Genomic DNA, 18,496 nt, shown 5'->3' on the forward strand with positions numbered 1-18,496 from the left:
AGTAGAGACCTGTGGGTCAGTAGCTTTGGCTGTCTCACCTATTCACATGCCATAGTGTTCTGGTCTTAATGAAGAGAGCCTATTATATTTAGCTTGTGTTGCCAGAGTGGTAGATTTCTGCCAGGAGAATGGAGGGGAGATTGAAAAGAAGCCTTCATTCAGCCCATTGGCTGCACTAAAGAGGAAAGCATGGTTCCTTTGAAGAACTCTTCCATGTTTTCTCTAACACATCTTTGAGCATTTAATGTGGATCTACTAAAAACGGCGCATTTTTTTTTAATGCTGAGAGGTTAGTACTTAAGATCAGATTTAAGAACATACAGATCCCTAATAATAATTTACATATAGATCCACTGCAAGCTGAGCAGGGCTTCACTGTATACTGTATGGGGCCACACAAATGACCAGTTGTGGGTAACACACTTTAGCCAGCTAGGTGCTAGGTCCTAAAAGGCACCCAAGGCCGGTGGGTGCTTCCTTGGCCCCATGTGATGAAATCTAGACATAAGAAAGGACAGCTCAGGAGAGCTTGTTGCTCAAGCTAATAAGATAAAGTAGATGTTACAAGTGTGTTAATGAAGAAGTGGTACTATACTATATTTTAATCCAATACAAATCTATTAGTCAGAAGTAGTGAGGCGTGCTGTTAACAGAGGATGTGGGGTTCTGACTGAATTTCCCATAGTAGGCATCTCAAAATGACAAGTTCTTGTCATGTAGCTTTATTTGGAGGAAGGGGGTGTATGGTTTGTTTCCTGGCTTCCAGAAGATACACTATTCTGTTGAGGTAGGTAACAATTATGGGGAGGAGGGGAATTTCAGCAGTACAGTGGTTACAGTTCCACAGTAATTAATGAAAGATTGAGTCATGAAGACCTAGAGATGACCCGACATTTTGTTGGTGTAGAAGTCATTAGAGCCAGAATACTGGCAAGACATGAGGAAGAGAGAACAAAAAAACAATACGCTTTGTGAGTGCTGAGGTGCCCAGCGAGGAACCCAGCCGGAAGTGGCATAGGAAGGACTTAGCAGTGCAGGGCTAGAGTGGCCAAACTGAGCCAGCATGCCTTTTTAGAAGAGGACCTGTCCTGGAATGGAACCGAGAAGAGAGCCCCTGTGGCAGCTGAAGAATGGAGGGTTCTTTATGAAAAGTGTTTGGTGTGAGCTGAGAGGAGGTAGCATGCTGCTGAGCTTTGCAGAGAGGAAGATGTGCCTCGCAGCTGAAGTGACTGAGGTCTGAAAGCACTGTCTGAGCAGGAGTGTGAGTCAAGTGGGGATGCTTATGACTCAAGAACTGAACTGTGACTGGGGAGTGGGACAGATTCTATAACCAACATTAGAATTACTTTGGATTTGTAATCAAAATGTTTCTGTGATTTATCTTTGATTATTCACAGTTAATTGTAAATTCTGGTTTTATAAGCCCAAGTCATTTTACATTTGCTTTTCTGAATGTATTAAATTGGAATTTTTTAATCCTTTATATACAAAAAAAAGAAAAAAAATATGAAGTTTAATTTTCTATATTCTACATCCCCCCAATAATTAAGGGAACAGCCTAACCTAATTATACCTACAGTCTAGCTCAAAAAGCTCAACATTTTATAGTATCTGCCTCTGCTTTTTATAAAAGGAAAACAATTTAGATATAATTGATTCCTCTGGTTTCATTTCACAAGTCCACCTCCCTTCCTGCTGTCACCACAGGTAGTCACTAATCTGAATTTGAGTTTTATCATTACCATAAATATTCTAAGATAACAGTCATATCAAGAAACAAGGGGCTGAGGAGACAGTTCAGTGGTTAAAGGTGCTTGCTGGGCTGGCTGGCCCAAGTTCAGTTTCTCAGTACCCATGTAAAGGTAGATGCAAAAAGTGGCACAAGCATCTAGCATTTGTTTGTAGCAGCAAGAGACCCTGGTATGTGTGCACGTGTATGCACGTGTGCACATGCTCTAGCCCAGGCTGACCATCATTTTAAAACTATATTCTACTTTCTGACTATATTGCTTTTCTTTTTTTAAATTAGTTTTATTTATTTGAGGGGGAGGGCAGATAGAAAGGGCATGCCAGGGCCTTCACCCACTACAAATGAACTCCAGATGCTTGTGCAACCTTGTGCATCTGGCTTACAAGGCCATCCTGAGACTATATAGTGAATTCCAGGTCAGCCTGAGCTACAGTGAGACCCTACCTCAAAAAGAAAAAAAAAAAAGGTAAAAACAAGAGCTAGAAACTTCAGAATGGCTGTTAATGATAGCTTATTAGGAATGCCTGACAGGTTTTATTTTAACATTCCCATACAAAAAAAAAAAAAAAAAATCTCAAGTCCTGTTAATATCACCCTTACTTTACACACTTATAGAGGTTTAGAGAAATGAAATAACTTGCTCGGAGCCACACAATTAATAATTAGATATGACCTGACATCTAAGTTCTTCAATGGTTCACGTAACTTGTCTTGCTCATTCTGTGAAATATTTTATAATAAGACATGGGGTGCCAGCTGTAGTGTCTCTCTCCTCTGTGGGGTTTATGTTTCTATAACAAGATATCACCACTTCTCTTTGATAAGATAGTAGAAATAAATGTTGACAATACCCTAGGTGGAAGGGGCAAAAACAGGTAAATAGTCAGCAGTAAGTACCTATCACTTTAGCTAGAAATGGGAATATGACCTGCAACTTTTAATTGCAAATGAAGGCTTATGCACAGACATCTTCTGGCAGATATTGACATACTGACCTCTGCTAAGTCTTCAAAACAGCTTCCAACTAATGGATGGGGACTGCCTTCATCTGTCATTTCTACAGTATCTTCAATATGGCCCAACAACTTTACACTAAGTTCATGTATGTCTACTATACGACTAAATATATTTTCTACATCCTGTTGAAAAGAGAGAAGGAAATACATTAACTTACTTATGCTATACAATAGATCACTTTTTAGTTAATAAAGCCATCTTATAATCATAAAATTTAACAGGTACATTGAGAAATTTACCAAGTTACAAATATAAATAAAAGACAACTTGAGAATTCCTTTTGTAGTAATATACAATTTACAAATATATTTTTCTATATAAATGATTATCAAACTGTTTTTAAAGTATTATTAACTACTCTAAGAAACTTTTACTTACATCTGTCAAGATTTACCGTCTGAAGTTAAAAACCAAAAAATTTAAAACATTCACTTCATTTAAGATTAAGAGATAACAACAGATCTTGACAAAAATCAAATTCATATGAAAATAACTATTTTTCTGACATAAAACATTTAAACCGGTCTTGGTGGGCACACCTTTAATCCCAGCACTAGGGAAGCAGATATAGGAGGGTCAATGTGAGTTCGAAGCTACCCTGACACTTCATAGTGAATTCAAGGTCAGCTTGGACTAGAGTGAGTCTCTACTTTGAAAAAATATATATAATAATAGAAAATGGCATTTTTTCATATTTGCAAATCCCTAACACACTGTTTAATAGAAGACAAGACTTTCTTATTGATTTCTATATCTGTGTGATATACATTTTAGGCAATTTACATAAAGAAAATATAGTAGGTAACAGTAAAAGGAAGGAATGTTAATAATCTATTCAAATAATTGTGATATTCTTTTATTTTCTGTGTAATTTCTATGTGTTTTTTTTACATTGAGATATAATTCATATACCATAAAGTAACTAGTTTCCTGGGAATGAAGATGATGAAGAGTCATGTGGATGGGGCTTAAGGAACATTTTTAAGGCAGGAACATGTTACATATCTTGACTATAATGGGGTTCCTAAGAGAAATGACTACATTAAATCTCACCAAAGCATCCTTTTAAAGTAGGCGTATCTTACTGTATTGAAATATGAACACACTGTAAAATGCATTTACTATTCAATAGCTTTCAAGTATAGAATTGCATAACCACCATCACCATTACCTAAGTCTAGAATCATTAATAACAGTCAATTTTTGCAGTCCCTAGCAACTACTATTCTACTTTCAATCTCTGTGAATTTGTCTATTCTGGACAGCTTATGTAAACTGATTAAATATCCTTTTATGGTTCTAGACCTAAATTTTTATTTATTCATTTGTGTGTTGGGAATGAGGGCATGCTAGGGTCTCTTGCTATTTCAAATAAATGCCTATTGGGCCGGGCATGGCGGCACATGCCTTTAATCCCAGCACTTGGGAAGCAGAGGTAGGAGGATCGCAGTGAATTTAAAGCCTGAGATGACATGGTGAATTTCAGGTCACCCTGGGCTAGAGTGAGACCCTACCTTAAAAAAAAAAACAAGAAATAAATAAATAACTGATGAATGCCTACTGGGCTTTAGGTGGGTGGTGGAAGAATTGAACCCAGGCTGGCAGGCTTTGTGAACAAGTGCCCTCAACTGTTGAGTCACCTTCAAGTTTTCAGTGGTAATTTCTTTCTTTTCTTTTTTTGTTTGTTTTTCTTTTTTCTTTTTTTCCCCCTGAGGTTGGGTCTTGCTCTAGTCCAGGCTGACCTGGAATTCACTATGTAGTCTCAGGGTGGCCTTGAACTCACAGCGATCCTCCTACCTTTGCCTTCCAAGTGCTGGGATTAAAGATGTGTGCCACCACGCTCAGCCATTGTCTCTCTTTCTCTATCTGCCTCTCTCTATATCAAATAAATTAGAACAATATAAGATTTTGTTATAGAGTTTCCATCTCACAAGTAATGAGAATTTTACAATCCTACAATCAACTGCTCCACATCCTTCAACATTTGGAACTGTGTACTATCTGTCTTGTTTTTGAAATTGCCATAGCACTTTATTTGTGATCCTGAATTAAGTCCCAAAACTTTAAAAAAACAAAAAGTCAGGAGTCATGAATTATTCAAAACCAAGTTTGAAATGAAGTTTAACAACACATGCAACAACAGAAATATATAACATACTTACATTGGCTGAAAACAATTTGGAATTGGAGACAAAGGGCTCTCTAAAAACTTTTATAATTAGATTTAATTCTCTTATATATTGTCGAATTTCTGCCATAAATGCTTTTACCAAATCGTAGTAAGTCTGTTCTCCTGAGGTGGAAGGCTCTTCATCAGTTAATGATAATATATTTATATCTTCTACATCTTGATGAAACATGTCCATCAATACCTACATAAAGTCAGAAGTGTAAAAAAGAGTAACAGGAGAATTTAGAGTCAAATTTGGAAGTAAATACCCTATGAAGTTCTTTAATAGAATTCTTAAATGATTTAAACAATTTATTTATCAGTAAGGAGAAAAAGAGAGAGTATGGGTGTTCCAGGGCTTCTTGCCACTGCAAAGGAACTCCAAATACATATGCTACTCTGAAGCTACAAGCTGGCCTTGATCAAACTCATGACAATCTTCCTACCTCAGCCTCCCATGTGCTGGGACTAAAGGCATGTGCATCACACCTGGCTTCTCTAAAGATATTTTCTGTCTTACTGTATGTGTGTGTGTTTGTGTGTATGTGTGTTTGTGTGCAAGCATGCGCACATTGGGAAAAATGGAATGAAATATCATCAGAAAATAATCTATTTTTATTTTTTCACTTTATTTGCAGAGAGGGGAGGTGAGAAGAATGGGCATGCCAGGTCCGCTAGCCACTGCAAACAAACTCCAGATGCATGTGTCACTTTGTGCATGGGTACTGGGGAATGAAACTCAGGTCATTAGGCTTTGCAGGCAAGTGCCTTAACTGCTGAGCCATCTCTCCAGCCCAGAAAATATTCCTTTCTAAAAAAATCATTTCCCTAAAATGAAAATAGGAATGCAGTGATTAAAAAGCTTTAGACTCAGGCTAGATTTTGAAGCTGAAAAAAAAAATTAAATTATAGATCACTTTAGCTCTCTAAACTTCATTTCCCTTTTATAAAGTATAGATTAGGGTCACCGTAATGACAAAATGAGTTAAACGATACATGTGCTTAACTTTCAGTGAATGTTTTCTGAGTATTTTACCAAGAGTATCTAAAGAAATCCGGGTTTTCAAATAAAGCCATCATTGCACCTGCAGGAGACTTGTGTAATACTCAACATTCCATCATAAATGATGGGGGTGGGGGAGACATCAAAACAGAAGAGGGACTAGTCATGGAAAGAGAACAAAGGATGGGGGACAAAAGAAAGTAATGGGAAGGATTAGGACTAAAATACATTATGTACATATATGAAAATTATTAGTAAGAAGTTAATGATGGGCTAGAGAGATGGTTTAGCAGTTAAGGCACCTGCCTGCAAAGCCAAAAGACCTAGGCTCAATTCCACAGGACCCATGTAAACCAGATGCACAAGGGGGCGCATGTATCTGGAATTCATCTGAGGTGGCTTTTGTTTTTTTTTTTTTTTTTTTTTGGTGTGCCCATTCTCTCTCTCTACCTGCCTATTTCTCTCTCTCTCTGTCTCAAATAAATAAATAAAAATAAAAATAGTTTTAAAAAAAGTTCATAGTAAGCTGGGCACGGTGGCACACACCTTTAATCCCAGCACTTGGAAGGCAGAGGTAGGGAGATGACTGTGAGTTTGAGTCTACACTGAGACTACACAGTAAATTCCAGGTCAGTATGAGTTACAGTGAGAACATACCTCAAAAAAAAATTTTTTAAAGAAAAAAAAAGTTAACGATAAACCATAATTTAGTATCATTTTAATTTCAAAAATCGTTTTCAAGAGGGCTAGAGAGATGGCGTAGCAGTTGAGGCACTTAGACCCTAAGGACCCAGATTTGATTCCCTAGTACCCACATAAAGCCAGATGCACAGAGTGGCACATGTGTCTAGAGTTTGTTTACAGTGTCTACAGGCCCTAGCAAGCCCATTATCTCTCTCTTTTTCCCTCTCTCAAATAAGTAAATAAATTAATTTTTAAAATTAAAAAAAATGTTTTAGGGCTGGAGGGATGGCTTAGCAGTTAAGACGTTTGCCTGCAAAGCCAAAGTACCCAGGTTCATTTTCCCAGGACCCATGTCAGCCAGATGCACAAGGTGGTGGCACATGTGTATGGCATTCGTTTGCTGTGGCTGGAGGCCCTGGTGTGCCCATTCTCTTTCTCTTTTTCTCTCTGTTAAATGAATAAAAATAAAAAATGTTTTAAAAGCAAATCCATAGTCTTCTAAGCCTTCTAATTAAAATAAAAATTTAAGAAATTCATAGGCTGGAGAGATGATTTAGCAGGTTAAGGCGCTGTCCTGTGAAGCCTAAGGACTCAGGTTTGATTCCCAAGTACCCACATTAACCAGATGTACAAGGTGGGGTGTGAGTCAGGAGTTCATTTGCATTGGCTAGAAGCCCTTGCATGCCCATTCTCTCTCATTTGTTTTTCTCTCTCTAATTTTTAAAATTTACGGAATTCATTAGTGAGATATTACAGGGACTAGAATACAGCTCAGTGGTAAAGTGCTTGCCTAGCAAATGTAAAGCCCTAGGATCAACCCCTAGTACCAGAAAAATGAGATATTATCAGTGTAACTAACTCTAATTGTAGCAATACATAAGAAGAAATTACACAGTATGTTTAAACATCTTTTGTTTGTTTGATTTTTCCAGGTAGAATCTCATTCTAGCCCAGGCTGACCTGGCCTTGAACTCACAGTAATCCTCCTACCTCTGCCTCCCAAGTGCTAGAATTAAAGATATGTGCCACCATGACCCACTGCTTAAACACATTTCGATATAATAAATCTAATCTTATTTTTATAAAGTGATGTCCTGGGTACATACTATTAGGTTACTGTTAATATCCCCCAATACATAATACAGTACACCATTTTTTCCTTCTGAATAGCATGGCAGCATCAAAAAAAATAAAAAGTAAATAAATAAATCACAGAAGTCAGGCGTGGTGGCGCACGCCTTTAATCCCAGCACTCGGGAGGCAGAGGCAGGAGGATCGCCATGAGTTCAAGGCCACCCTGAGACTATATAGTGAATACCAGGTCAGCCTGGACTAGAGGAGAAAAGCCAAAAGCAAAGAACAAAAAAATTACAGATAAAAATTTACACACACACGTTCAATTTCCTACCTTATCAGCACACATTGCCACTTTAATATCTTGTTTTGTAATTTCATAGTGCCGTATATTTCTTACGTAATTCCCCACCAACTTCAAAATGTCTGCAGAGATGTACTCTAATACTGCTACTATGTAAACAGAAACCTGATGGTCAATTTTATAGCCTAGGACCTCCTGTAAAATTAAAAGGAAAGCACATTTAAACATCATTACAAAAAAATAATTTAAATGCTATAAATTTGACATGCTGATTAAAAAAATAAACATACCCAGGTTAGCTTAAATCCTGCTACCTGGGACTACTAATACTTAATTTCATAACCTAAAGTGATTCAGTGTAATGTCGGCATCTAGGAATGTGTTATTCTTACGCCTCTACCTTTTCAAAGGAGCCACACATATGTTCCTCATACCCACAGCTTTCTATGAAAAAAGTTCATGCTATGTTCTAGTGAACAACGTAGTTATCAAGAACATATTAAACTGTCCTATTACTAGACTTCGAAGAGAATATATTCTTTTGCAGTGCTAGGAATTACTAAAGGAAAATACATTCTAACTAACGGAGGGGGGACTTTGAAATAAATAATTTACTACAATTAGGTTTAAATTATGTTTAACCCTCAGGAATGAAAAAATTATTAAATGTATCATTATAAAGACATCTTCAATTTCTCTCTCTCTCTCTTTCTCTCTCTCCCCCTCTCTAGTAAAAAAAAAAATTAAAAAAAATACAGACATCTTAGTAAATTGAAATTATATCCATAATCAGATTACAAAACTCACAATTTAGAATCATTAGAGTAATATGTACATATCTAAAATTGGGCTGGAGAGATGGCTTAGCAGTTAAGTGCTTGTCTGTGAAGCCAAAGGATCCCAGTTTGATTCTCCAGGACCCACATAAGACATGCACAAGGGGGCACATGCATCTAGAGTTCATTTGCAGTGGCTGGAGGCCCTGGTGCTCCCATTCTTTCTCTTTCTCAAATAAAAATAAAATAAATAAAAGCATAATCTTTAAAATTGTTAATTATCTTATATCACACATAGCTCAATGTATGGCCAACGAATACAATTATTTTTTAATTTTTTAAAATAAATTTGTTAAACTTTTAAAATTAGTTAGCAATTTGCTGTAAGTTGCAGACTTAATCAAACCAATCAGTAAGATAAACAGATATTTTTTTTCAAACTATTTTTATTTATTTATTTATTAGAGACACAGAGAGAGAGTGGGAGAATGGGCACACCAGGGCTTCTAGTCACCGCAAACGAACTCTAGACACTTGTGCCATTATGTGCATCTGGCTTACGTGGGACCTAGAGAATGGAACCTGGGTCCTGAGGCTTCACAGGCATGCACCTTAACCACTAAGCCATCTCTCCAGCCCTAAACAGATATTTTGACTGCCTCAAACATCACCTAAATCTTTAGCCACAAATTTTGTCAAGATTAAACAGACCTGTATTTCCTAATGCTATCAATGAAGAATCTTGTAAATCTGGACTAGGTGGTCACTTAACTGCTTTTTGCCTCTGCTATTTCATTTACAAATTAGAGATGATAATAACTTTGTTAAGTAAACTCTGACACAATATATGTAGGCATTTTATTTATGCTGAATGTGAAGTTATATCTACAAGCCTTATTGCTAGGTATGGTGACATGCACTCAAGAAGCTAAAGTAAAAGGATAGTCAATTCCAGACCAACTTGAGCTATAGAGTAAGACCCAGTCTCAAAAAAAACTTACTGTTAAGGTTTTGTTTTTTTTTTTTGGTTTTTTGAGGTAGAGTCTCACTCTAGCCCAGGCTGATTTGGAATTCACTATGTAGTCTCGGGGTGGCCTCAAACTCACAGCGATCCTCCTACCTCTGCCTCCCGAATGCTAGGAAGGCTTTAATTATTATAACAATGACAACAATGACATTTTTTGTTGTGAATGAATCAGTAATTTGTTATATTAACTAAAACAGAAAGAACATTAGAATTTTAGTACTTATTGTATTAGTTCTGGAGAGATTAAATTGACTGGCTTAAATATTAAGTAGGACTAGCTAGTTTAGGTGGTTTTTCAGAGAATTTTTGTTCAAAGATCACATAGAAACAACAGCAGTCTTACAAAAATTCCTATAAGAACTGATTATCTAAAGGATTTATGGAATACCTAGGTGTAACCAACAAGAATAGATGAATTTCATAATTTCTCTGCAATTTTAGCAATCCCTGAAATGAATAAAATCCAAATATTAACTCTGCACAATCTCTTTAATTTGCTTGTTACTTGGTATAAAATTACCTTAAAATATGTTACCTAATTTATATTTTCTGATTATCATAGCACCCCTCCCCATCACCTAAATTTCAGGAAAATTTGAAACAAGAGGATTTTACTATTGAAACATTCTTAGTGTTTGAAAATGGTAGGTTTTTTCAATATGTCTATGGGGAGAAATGTGGATAAAAACCAATAAAATATAGACCTGCAGCCAAAAAATGAACGAAGTGATGAGACCTGGAAGAGTGGGGAGTGACAGGCAAAAGGATCCTTGTGACATGTAAACAGAAGGAAGAAAATACAGGGGAAGGAATAAGAAGAGGGACAAGAGTTAATAAAACCAAGCTGTATTTGAAAATGGCATGAATAAATGGAAGGCAAGAAGGCAGTTATTTTTGACTGTACCTTTAACAGAGGATGAATTTTCTCTACTGGGAGAGATAAAGGGTTTCTCCGCTTCCTCTTTTCAATAGCTGACTGGGCATCAGCTATTGCCCACTTATCAATTGGATGAGGGAAACTTTTCTGAACACGTTCCTTAGAAAATAGGAAAATCACAACCAAGCAACAAATAAATGAAATTGTGTTCTTCACTTAAAATGAACTTGAAACCAAAGAATACTAAAAGTAGAGCTTTTCATATTGGCATACTTATACTACTAACACAGCTAGAAAATTATAATTGTCAATGCATTTTAACCTCAATTAGGCAATAGAGACTAAACATCCTTTTTATGTAGGGGGAATCACATTTTGAATTCCAACTTCACTAAAGCTACTAATAAGATTGAATATAAACCATTTTAAATATTACTTTCATAAAACTTCCATGAACAAAAGCTATGATTAACAGGCAAATATCCAAATCCTATCCCCATTTGTCCTTATTTTTAACACCAATTATAAGCTCAAGTAATCACACTTTATGATTAAATCTCAAAAGATTTTTTCTTTATCCATCATGTGAAATGACTTTTCTACAAATCATAGAACACAGTGACTAATATTGGTAATAGCTATTTAAAAATTTTTTTTGTTTATTTTTACATGAGAGCGACACAGAGACAGAGAAAGAGGCAGATAGAAGAGAGAGATTGGGTGCACCAGGGCCTCCAGCCACTGCAAACCAAACTCCAGACACATGCGGCCCCTTGTGCATCTGGCTAACGTGGGTCCTGGAGAATCGAGCCTATAACCGGGGTCCTCAGGCTTCACAGGCAAGCACTTCACCACTAAGCCATCTCTCCAGCCTGGTAATAGCTATTTTAATAGTGTAATTTAACTTTAAAATTTTCCACAGATCATTGATTTTAACAAACTACATAAATTTTAATTTCTACACGTTATTCAGTTAAAATTTCATGGAAAGTTAAGGTTGAGTTATTATAACAGCTGACCTGGAATTCATTATGTAGTCTTAGGCTGGCCTCGAACTCATGGCAATCCTCCTACCTCCGCCTCCCAAGTGCTGGGATTAAAGGCGTGTGCCACCACACCTGGCTATACATTTATTTTTAAAACCCACTTGCAGTATAACACAATTCGAACCAGTAGAGGTCGCTATTACACAGCTTTTAACATCAATTTCTCCAGTATATAAAAGTATTAGATGAAATGAAGCCTTCCTCAGATCACCAACCTGAATGAAAGCTTTATCGGCAGGCAGACACTGCTGTGTGACCACCTAGGGGACAGGACAGGTACGCACTAGAAAATCCTAGGAGCACATTAAAAGAGACACAGAACCCATTTTCTTATTCTGTTTTTGAAGGCAGGGCTTCTTCATAGCCCAGACTGACCTTGAAGTAACAGTGATCCTACCTCTCCCTCCTGAGGGCTGGCACTAAAGGCGTGCACCAATACTCCTGGCTTCCCAATCTTTATCTGTGTTCAAAACTAAGTCAGCTGCCAATTTTTTAATGGTAATTTAAATTATTCTAGTTAAAAATAAATCTCTTCAATTGCCTAGCTGAAAACCTACTTTGCAGAATGCTCCTGCCCTTATTTAGTAAGGCAACAAAAAGTTGAAAATAGTGGAAGAGCAAATACTTGCTTTCCAACTCCACTTAAGAGTAATGGAATACATATGACATGGAAGTGTCAGGGAGGACTATGAGAAGGGAGTGGGGCAAGAGGAGGACAGAAGGAATAGGGAAGGGAGTGGTTAAGAACGAAGTACAGCATATGTGAGAGAATATCATATAAGACCCATTAATTTGTTTGCTAACTTGGGAAAGAGAAAAGAAAGCCCAAACTCATAGCAAGAGGAAAAATTTCTAACACATTTTATATTATATCCTTACACAGTACATATGTACTCAACTGAAAAAAGTTTCATAAACAAAACCTGACTTTTGTATGGCACACTTGTTTCTCCTATTCTCCTTTTTCATATTGGTTAGATAATACACTGAAGTGATCTTAATGACTTATTTGTAGATCATGACCTGAACTCTAAAAATACTAGTGTTCTTGTGAAAGTAGAAAAGCAGTGGGCCGGGTGTGGTGGTGTATGCCTTTAATCCCAGCAGTTGGGAGGCAGAGAGATAGGGAGGATCACTGAGAGTTGAAGGCCAGTCTGAGACTACATAATGAATTCCAGGTCAGGCTGGGCTATAGCAAGACCCTACCTCAAAAAACAAACAAAGCAGCAAAGGGGCTGGAGAGATGGCTCAGCAGTTAAAGTGCTTGCCTGCGACATCTAAGGACCTAGGTTCAATTTCCCAGTACCCGTGTAAGCCATAAGCACATGGTGGCACAGGCATCTGGAGTTTGTTTGCAGTGGCTAGAGACTCTGGCACATCCATATTCTCTCTCTCTCTCAAATAAATAAATAAAATATTTTTAAAGCTGCAAAAATTGGAACAGAATTAATATAAAATGGCAGTTCTAAATAGACTTAAATCTTTTTGCAGAGAAAATATCATCCCAAATATGTATGAAAGGCTTGCTAAATTTGGGACCCTTATTACTTTTAAAAGAATGCTCTGTTGTATTTTTTAAGTAAATAAATGAGGAAAAAATGGCAGATTATTTCCAGATTTAAAAAATCTAAGACAACATTTACTGGACTCTGAACTTTTACATCCCAACCAAATTCATGCTAGCACTAATCTCCATGGTGGTAGTTTTAGGAGGAGGAACCTTTAGAAGATTAGCTCAGGAAGCCTATCTTCATGAATCAGATCAGTGCCTTTATAAAAGAGGGTTAAGGAAGCTTTCCCCTTCCACCATGAGAGGATACAGGAAAGCAGAGGGCAAGCCTACAACACCAGAGATTAAAGGCATATGCCACTATGCCCAGCCTAGAATATTGATTTTTAAAAATTAATCAATCATTAGCCAGGCACGGTGGTGCACACCTTTAATTCCAGCACTTGGGAAGCAGAGGTAGGAGGATTTCTATGAGTTCAATGCCACCCTGAGACTATATAAGTGAATTCCATGTCAGCCTGGGCTACAGTGAGACCCTACCTTGTAAAAACCAGTAGTCATCATCATCATCAATCAATCAATCATTGATAGCTCTCTTTTGAGGGTCAATTTTCCAATATATAAACAAGAAGAAAAAAATACCCTACAGGGTATTTTTATAAAACAGCAAATTGTAACGCCTATTACATAACTGATTGATGTTTCTATTGCTGCCATACTATTACACATTCTTTCAAAAAGTATGAGGCTGGGGAAATGGCTCAGTATTATGCTTGCTGCACAAATGTGAAGGCCTGAGTTTGGATTCCCAGCACCCAAGTAAACTCTGGGCACAGCAGTGCACACCTGTAATCCCAGCACTCAGGCTGCAGAGGACAGGCTGATCCCAACGGCAAGCTGGCTTAGCTAGACTGAATCAGTAAGCTCCAAGTTCTGTGACAGAACTTGTCTCAAGAAATAAAGTGGGGTGGAGAGATGGCTTAGTGGTTAAGACGTTTGCCTGCGAAGCCTAAGGACCCAGGCTCAATTCCCCAGGACCCATGTTAGCCAGACGCACACGGTGGCACATGTGTCTGGAATTCGTTTGCAGTGGCTGGAGGCCTTGGTGCTCCCATTCTCTCTCCGCCCCCCGTCCCTCTTTCTCTGTCAAATAAATAAATAAATAAATAATTTATTTGACAGAGAAAGGGAGAGAGAAAGAGAGAGAGAATGGGTGAACCACCTGGGTCCTTTGGCTTTGCAGGCAAATGCCTTAACCTCTGAGCCATACCTCCAGTCCTAATAAAATATTAAAAAAAAAGAAAGAAAATGTTTAATAAATAAATAAAGTGGAGAGCAACAGATGCCTGATGTTGATCTCATCCATGCATGCACAGATGTGGGCCCACACACATATGAACATGCATACACACACGTGCACACCAAATATACAAACACATGCCAAAACAAAACAACAAACAAACTTATCCTCAGCCCCAAAACCAACTTACTGGAATCCCTTGTCTGCCTCTTCTTTTTCTCCTTTTCTAATTTATTTATTTTGGGAGATAGCAAGAAAGAATTAGAGAAAGAGGGAGGATGGGCGCGTCAGGGCCTCCAGCCACTGCAAACAAACTCCAGACGCGTGTGCCCCTTTGTGTACATGTGTAACATTACGTGCTTGCATCACTGTGCATCTGGCTATGTGGGACCTGGATAGTTGAACATGAGTTCTTAGGCTTCAGAGGCAAGTGCTTTAACCATCTCTCCAGCCCTGTCTGCCTCTTCTTTAAAGGCCTGGTGAAGTGTTGAAAAATATAAGGCAGGGACTAGGGCAATTTTACAAGTTTTTCTATAATAGAGTACTTAAACCTATAAAATACTTACTTAATACCTTGAATCTACATATTGATTAAATCTATGCAAGTGGAAGACTGAGAAAATCACAGATATGTCTACAAATTCACAGAGATCTCATTCAATACTGAAAAACAATGTCTGAGGGACTGTATTAATTAAAAGGAAAAAATTAGACAAGCATACTTCTGTACAACATATCTAGAAAGAACTAAATTTTAAAAGTTTGCAGCCGGGCATCATGGCACACACCTTTAATCACAGTACTCAGGAGGCAGAGGTAGGAGGATTGCCATGAGTTCAAGGCCACCCTGAGACTACATAGGTAATTCCAGATCAGCCTGGACCAGAGTGAAACCCTACCCTGAAAAACAAAAAATAAACAACAAAAAAAAGTTTTTTGCAAGGTCAGCAGATTAGCAAATTACTGGAATGTATGAATACCAGAATAATAAGCAAAGTGAGACTTGTAACCAAACCCATCCTAATACACCAGAACAGGGCTGGATTCTGCTAATTCTGCTACTTTATAAACACTATGAAACTATCTAACTAGGATCCCAAACAGCAAGTGGAATAGTTAATGAAATGGACCAACTGCACTCAAGATCTCTTCTGTGAAGCCAGGAGAGTAGGCAATAAAGGATCTTCAGATGAGGGTGGTATTTCACAGCAGCAATGAAACCCTTCATGTGGCTTAAGGGACAAGTATAGATATAGTTCTTGCTTGGGCTAGAGAGATAGCTTAGCAGTTAAGGCATTTGCCTGTGAAGCCTAAAAACTCCTGTTTGAATCTCCAGGTCCCAGTAAGCCAGATGCACAGTGACACAAGCATGCAATGTTGCACCCACACACAAGTGGGTGCATGTGTTTGGAGTTTGATTGCAATGGCTGAAGACCCTGGCACGTCAATTCTCCCCATCCTCTCTCTTCCATTAAAAAAAAAAAAAAAAGGGCCAGTCTGTTGGGTCTGCCTCCAAAAAGAAAGAAAGGTTAATAGTCCAGTACCTTCTATGGATATGCAGACTCCCGTGACATAAAGTAGAACTAGGAACACCAAGGGCTGTAGGTGTACAATGTACAAAGCCCTGGGTTCCACACAACCACCGAAAGAAAAGAGAAAAAGGGGTGGGAAGAACACTAAAGAACACAGCATACAGAAAAGATTGTGCATGGGGGCTGGAAAGGTAGCTTAGCACTGAAGGTGCTTGCCTGAAAAGCCAAAGGACCCCATTCCCCAACCCACACAAATCAGATGCATAAGGTGGTGCATGTATCTGGAGTTCAAGTGCAGCAGCTGGAGGCCCTGGCATGCCTATTCTCTCTCTCTCAGAAATTTTCATTTTAGTCTAAAAGCAAAATCTGAAATAGCTTCACAACTAAGACAAATGCAAAACAGCAATAACATATACAAAGGTCAAAGAGGTCCAGCCTTCAGCTGGGTGTGGTGGCACACACCTTTAATCCCAGCACTCGGGAGGCAGAGGTAGGAGGATTGCCATGAGTTGGAGGCCACCCTGAGACTACATAGTGAATTCCACATCAGCTTGGGCTACAGCAAGACCTTACCTTGAAGGAAAAAAAAAAAAAAAAAGAGAGAGAGAGAGAGAGATCCAGCCTTTTCTTATGTATCTCATACACACACACATACATTCTTACATAGTAGACTTGAAGAGCAAAACTCTTCACTGACACAGCAAATACACAAACTAGATACACAGTAAATTCAAGACAAAATGTGTCATACCTCCACATCTGAAGCACTTCGGGGCTGAGCTTGGCATAGCATATTTAATAATTGCAAAATTAATTCTTCAACATACTGAAGAGCATCATCATTAGACTCCAGAGTAGGATGGACTTGCCCCTGGACCTATTAACAAAAAGTAATGAAAATTTAGATTATTTTCATCAAATTGAGTGTCACCCCAAAGTCAGGAGTTTTCAGCCTCAGTTTCCAGTCACACGCACCATGCCATAACATTTACTGGCAATCAAGTTAGGTAGCTATAACTTTCATACTTTTGCTTACACTGTGATTGTAGAAATGGGAAGTGGGAGGGAGAGGCTGAGGTAATGGTAAAAGGTTTAGTTCATATGGGATTCTTTCCAGGAACCTATTAAAACTTTCACTTGACGTTCTGCATGGGCAAAACTGACCTCCTTTAGGTCATTGGCCCTTATTTAACTCTACCTTCCTTACTCCAAGAGGATATGTCTTTTCAGGTTCACTAATGATTCTTCTGCACTTAGCATTATGCAAAGCACATACCACATAAACTCAGTTATTTGTGAACAGTCATTCTACATTAAAGGACGATTTATGACAGTCTACTGTATCTTGAGAAGACCGATCACTTAATATATTTATTTTTCTAACAACTTTTTTCCAGAGGCACTTCTGGCTGGGGGCTTCTAGAAAGCTTGCATTTTAATAACCAGCACCAACTGTCTTTACTAGCATTCTCTTTCCCTTACTGTGTGTCAAAACTATTCCTCACTAAATTAATGGCAAGTGGCAGTTGTTCCAAAGATACATGTTTAAAGTCTTATATGTGCTGTTGGCGGGCATTCAGCATAATGTGCCATACCGCACCCCATCAGCTAGGCAGAGCACAAACCAGGCATAGGAAGTGTACGAGGGGCCAGAGAAATGGCCCAGCAGTTCGTTGTGCTGAGACTACTCAAGTTTAAATCTCCACAGCCTATGTAAAACTGCTAGGAGTGGCCAGGCACACTAATGGAGAACACCCAGGACTCCTTGGACCCCGGAGGCTCAGAAACAGTAAAAGGACACTCTGGCTCAAAACCAGACCAGCTGAAAGAGCGACGGAGTGGCTCACCAAATATTCTACTCTGTCCGCAGGTGAGCGTATTGGGATGCCACAGAGCACACAGCGTTCCTACACCACACACACACACACACACACACACACACACACACACACGCACAAGAAAGGTGCGCTAATTTCTAAAACTATATGCTAAGAGACTATAGACATGCATTTCACTTTTCTTTGCATGTGCATAGTGTGTGTGTGTGTGTGTGTGCGCGCGCGCGTGCGCGTGGTGCATGCACATGTGTGCACTGAGTCAGCATGTCCCATGCATGCATGTATGGGTGCATGCACCTGTAATGAGAGGAGAACATTAGGGTTTCCCCTGTTTTATCTTGAGATGGAGTCTCTTGCTGATTCTGGAGTTCGCTGTTCTTCATGAGCCCCAGCAACTCTCTCCTGACAGGCCAGGGGTTACAGATCTACATGGCCATGCTTAGCTGCTTTCACGAGTGCTGAGGGGTCTCGGGCCCTTATGCTTGCACACAAAACACTCTTGAACATGGAGCCATCTCGTCAGCTCCTATTTCACATACTTTTTACAGGCAATTTTTTAAACAACTCAGAACTGCATGAGAGGATGTG

At 38.5% G+C, this 18,496-nt stretch overlaps 1 protein-coding gene across 4 annotated transcripts in view; it reads right to left on the bottom strand.

The window, feature by feature from the left end:
- Sos1 (SOS Ras/Rac guanine nucleotide exchange factor 1) overlaps positions 1-18,496 on the bottom strand; it is a 123,391-nt gene that overhangs the window by 69,883 nt on the left and 35,012 nt on the right. For 3 of the 4 annotated variants that reach the window (XM_045137156.1, XM_045137154.1, XM_012949116.2), the window contains exons 2-6: positions 16,822-16,947; positions 10,710-10,841; positions 8,033-8,197; positions 4,930-5,139; positions 2,746-2,889 (exon numbers count right to left, since the gene is read on the bottom strand). In XM_045137156.1, coding sequence (XP_044993091.1) covers positions 2,746-2,889; positions 4,930-5,139; positions 8,033-8,197; positions 10,710-10,841; positions 16,822-16,947 — 777 coding nt within the window. The remainder of the gene's footprint in view (positions 1-2,745; positions 2,890-4,929; positions 5,140-8,032; positions 8,198-10,709; positions 10,842-16,821; positions 16,948-18,496) is intronic. The other variant, XM_045137155.1, reaches the window with a different exon arrangement.

The sequence above is a fragment of the Jaculus jaculus genome, chromosome 18, assembly GCF_020740685.1.
Source record: "Jaculus jaculus isolate mJacJac1 chromosome 18, mJacJac1.mat.Y.cur, whole genome shotgun sequence".
Taxonomy (NCBI): Eukaryota; Metazoa; Chordata; class Mammalia; order Rodentia; family Dipodidae; genus Jaculus; species Jaculus jaculus.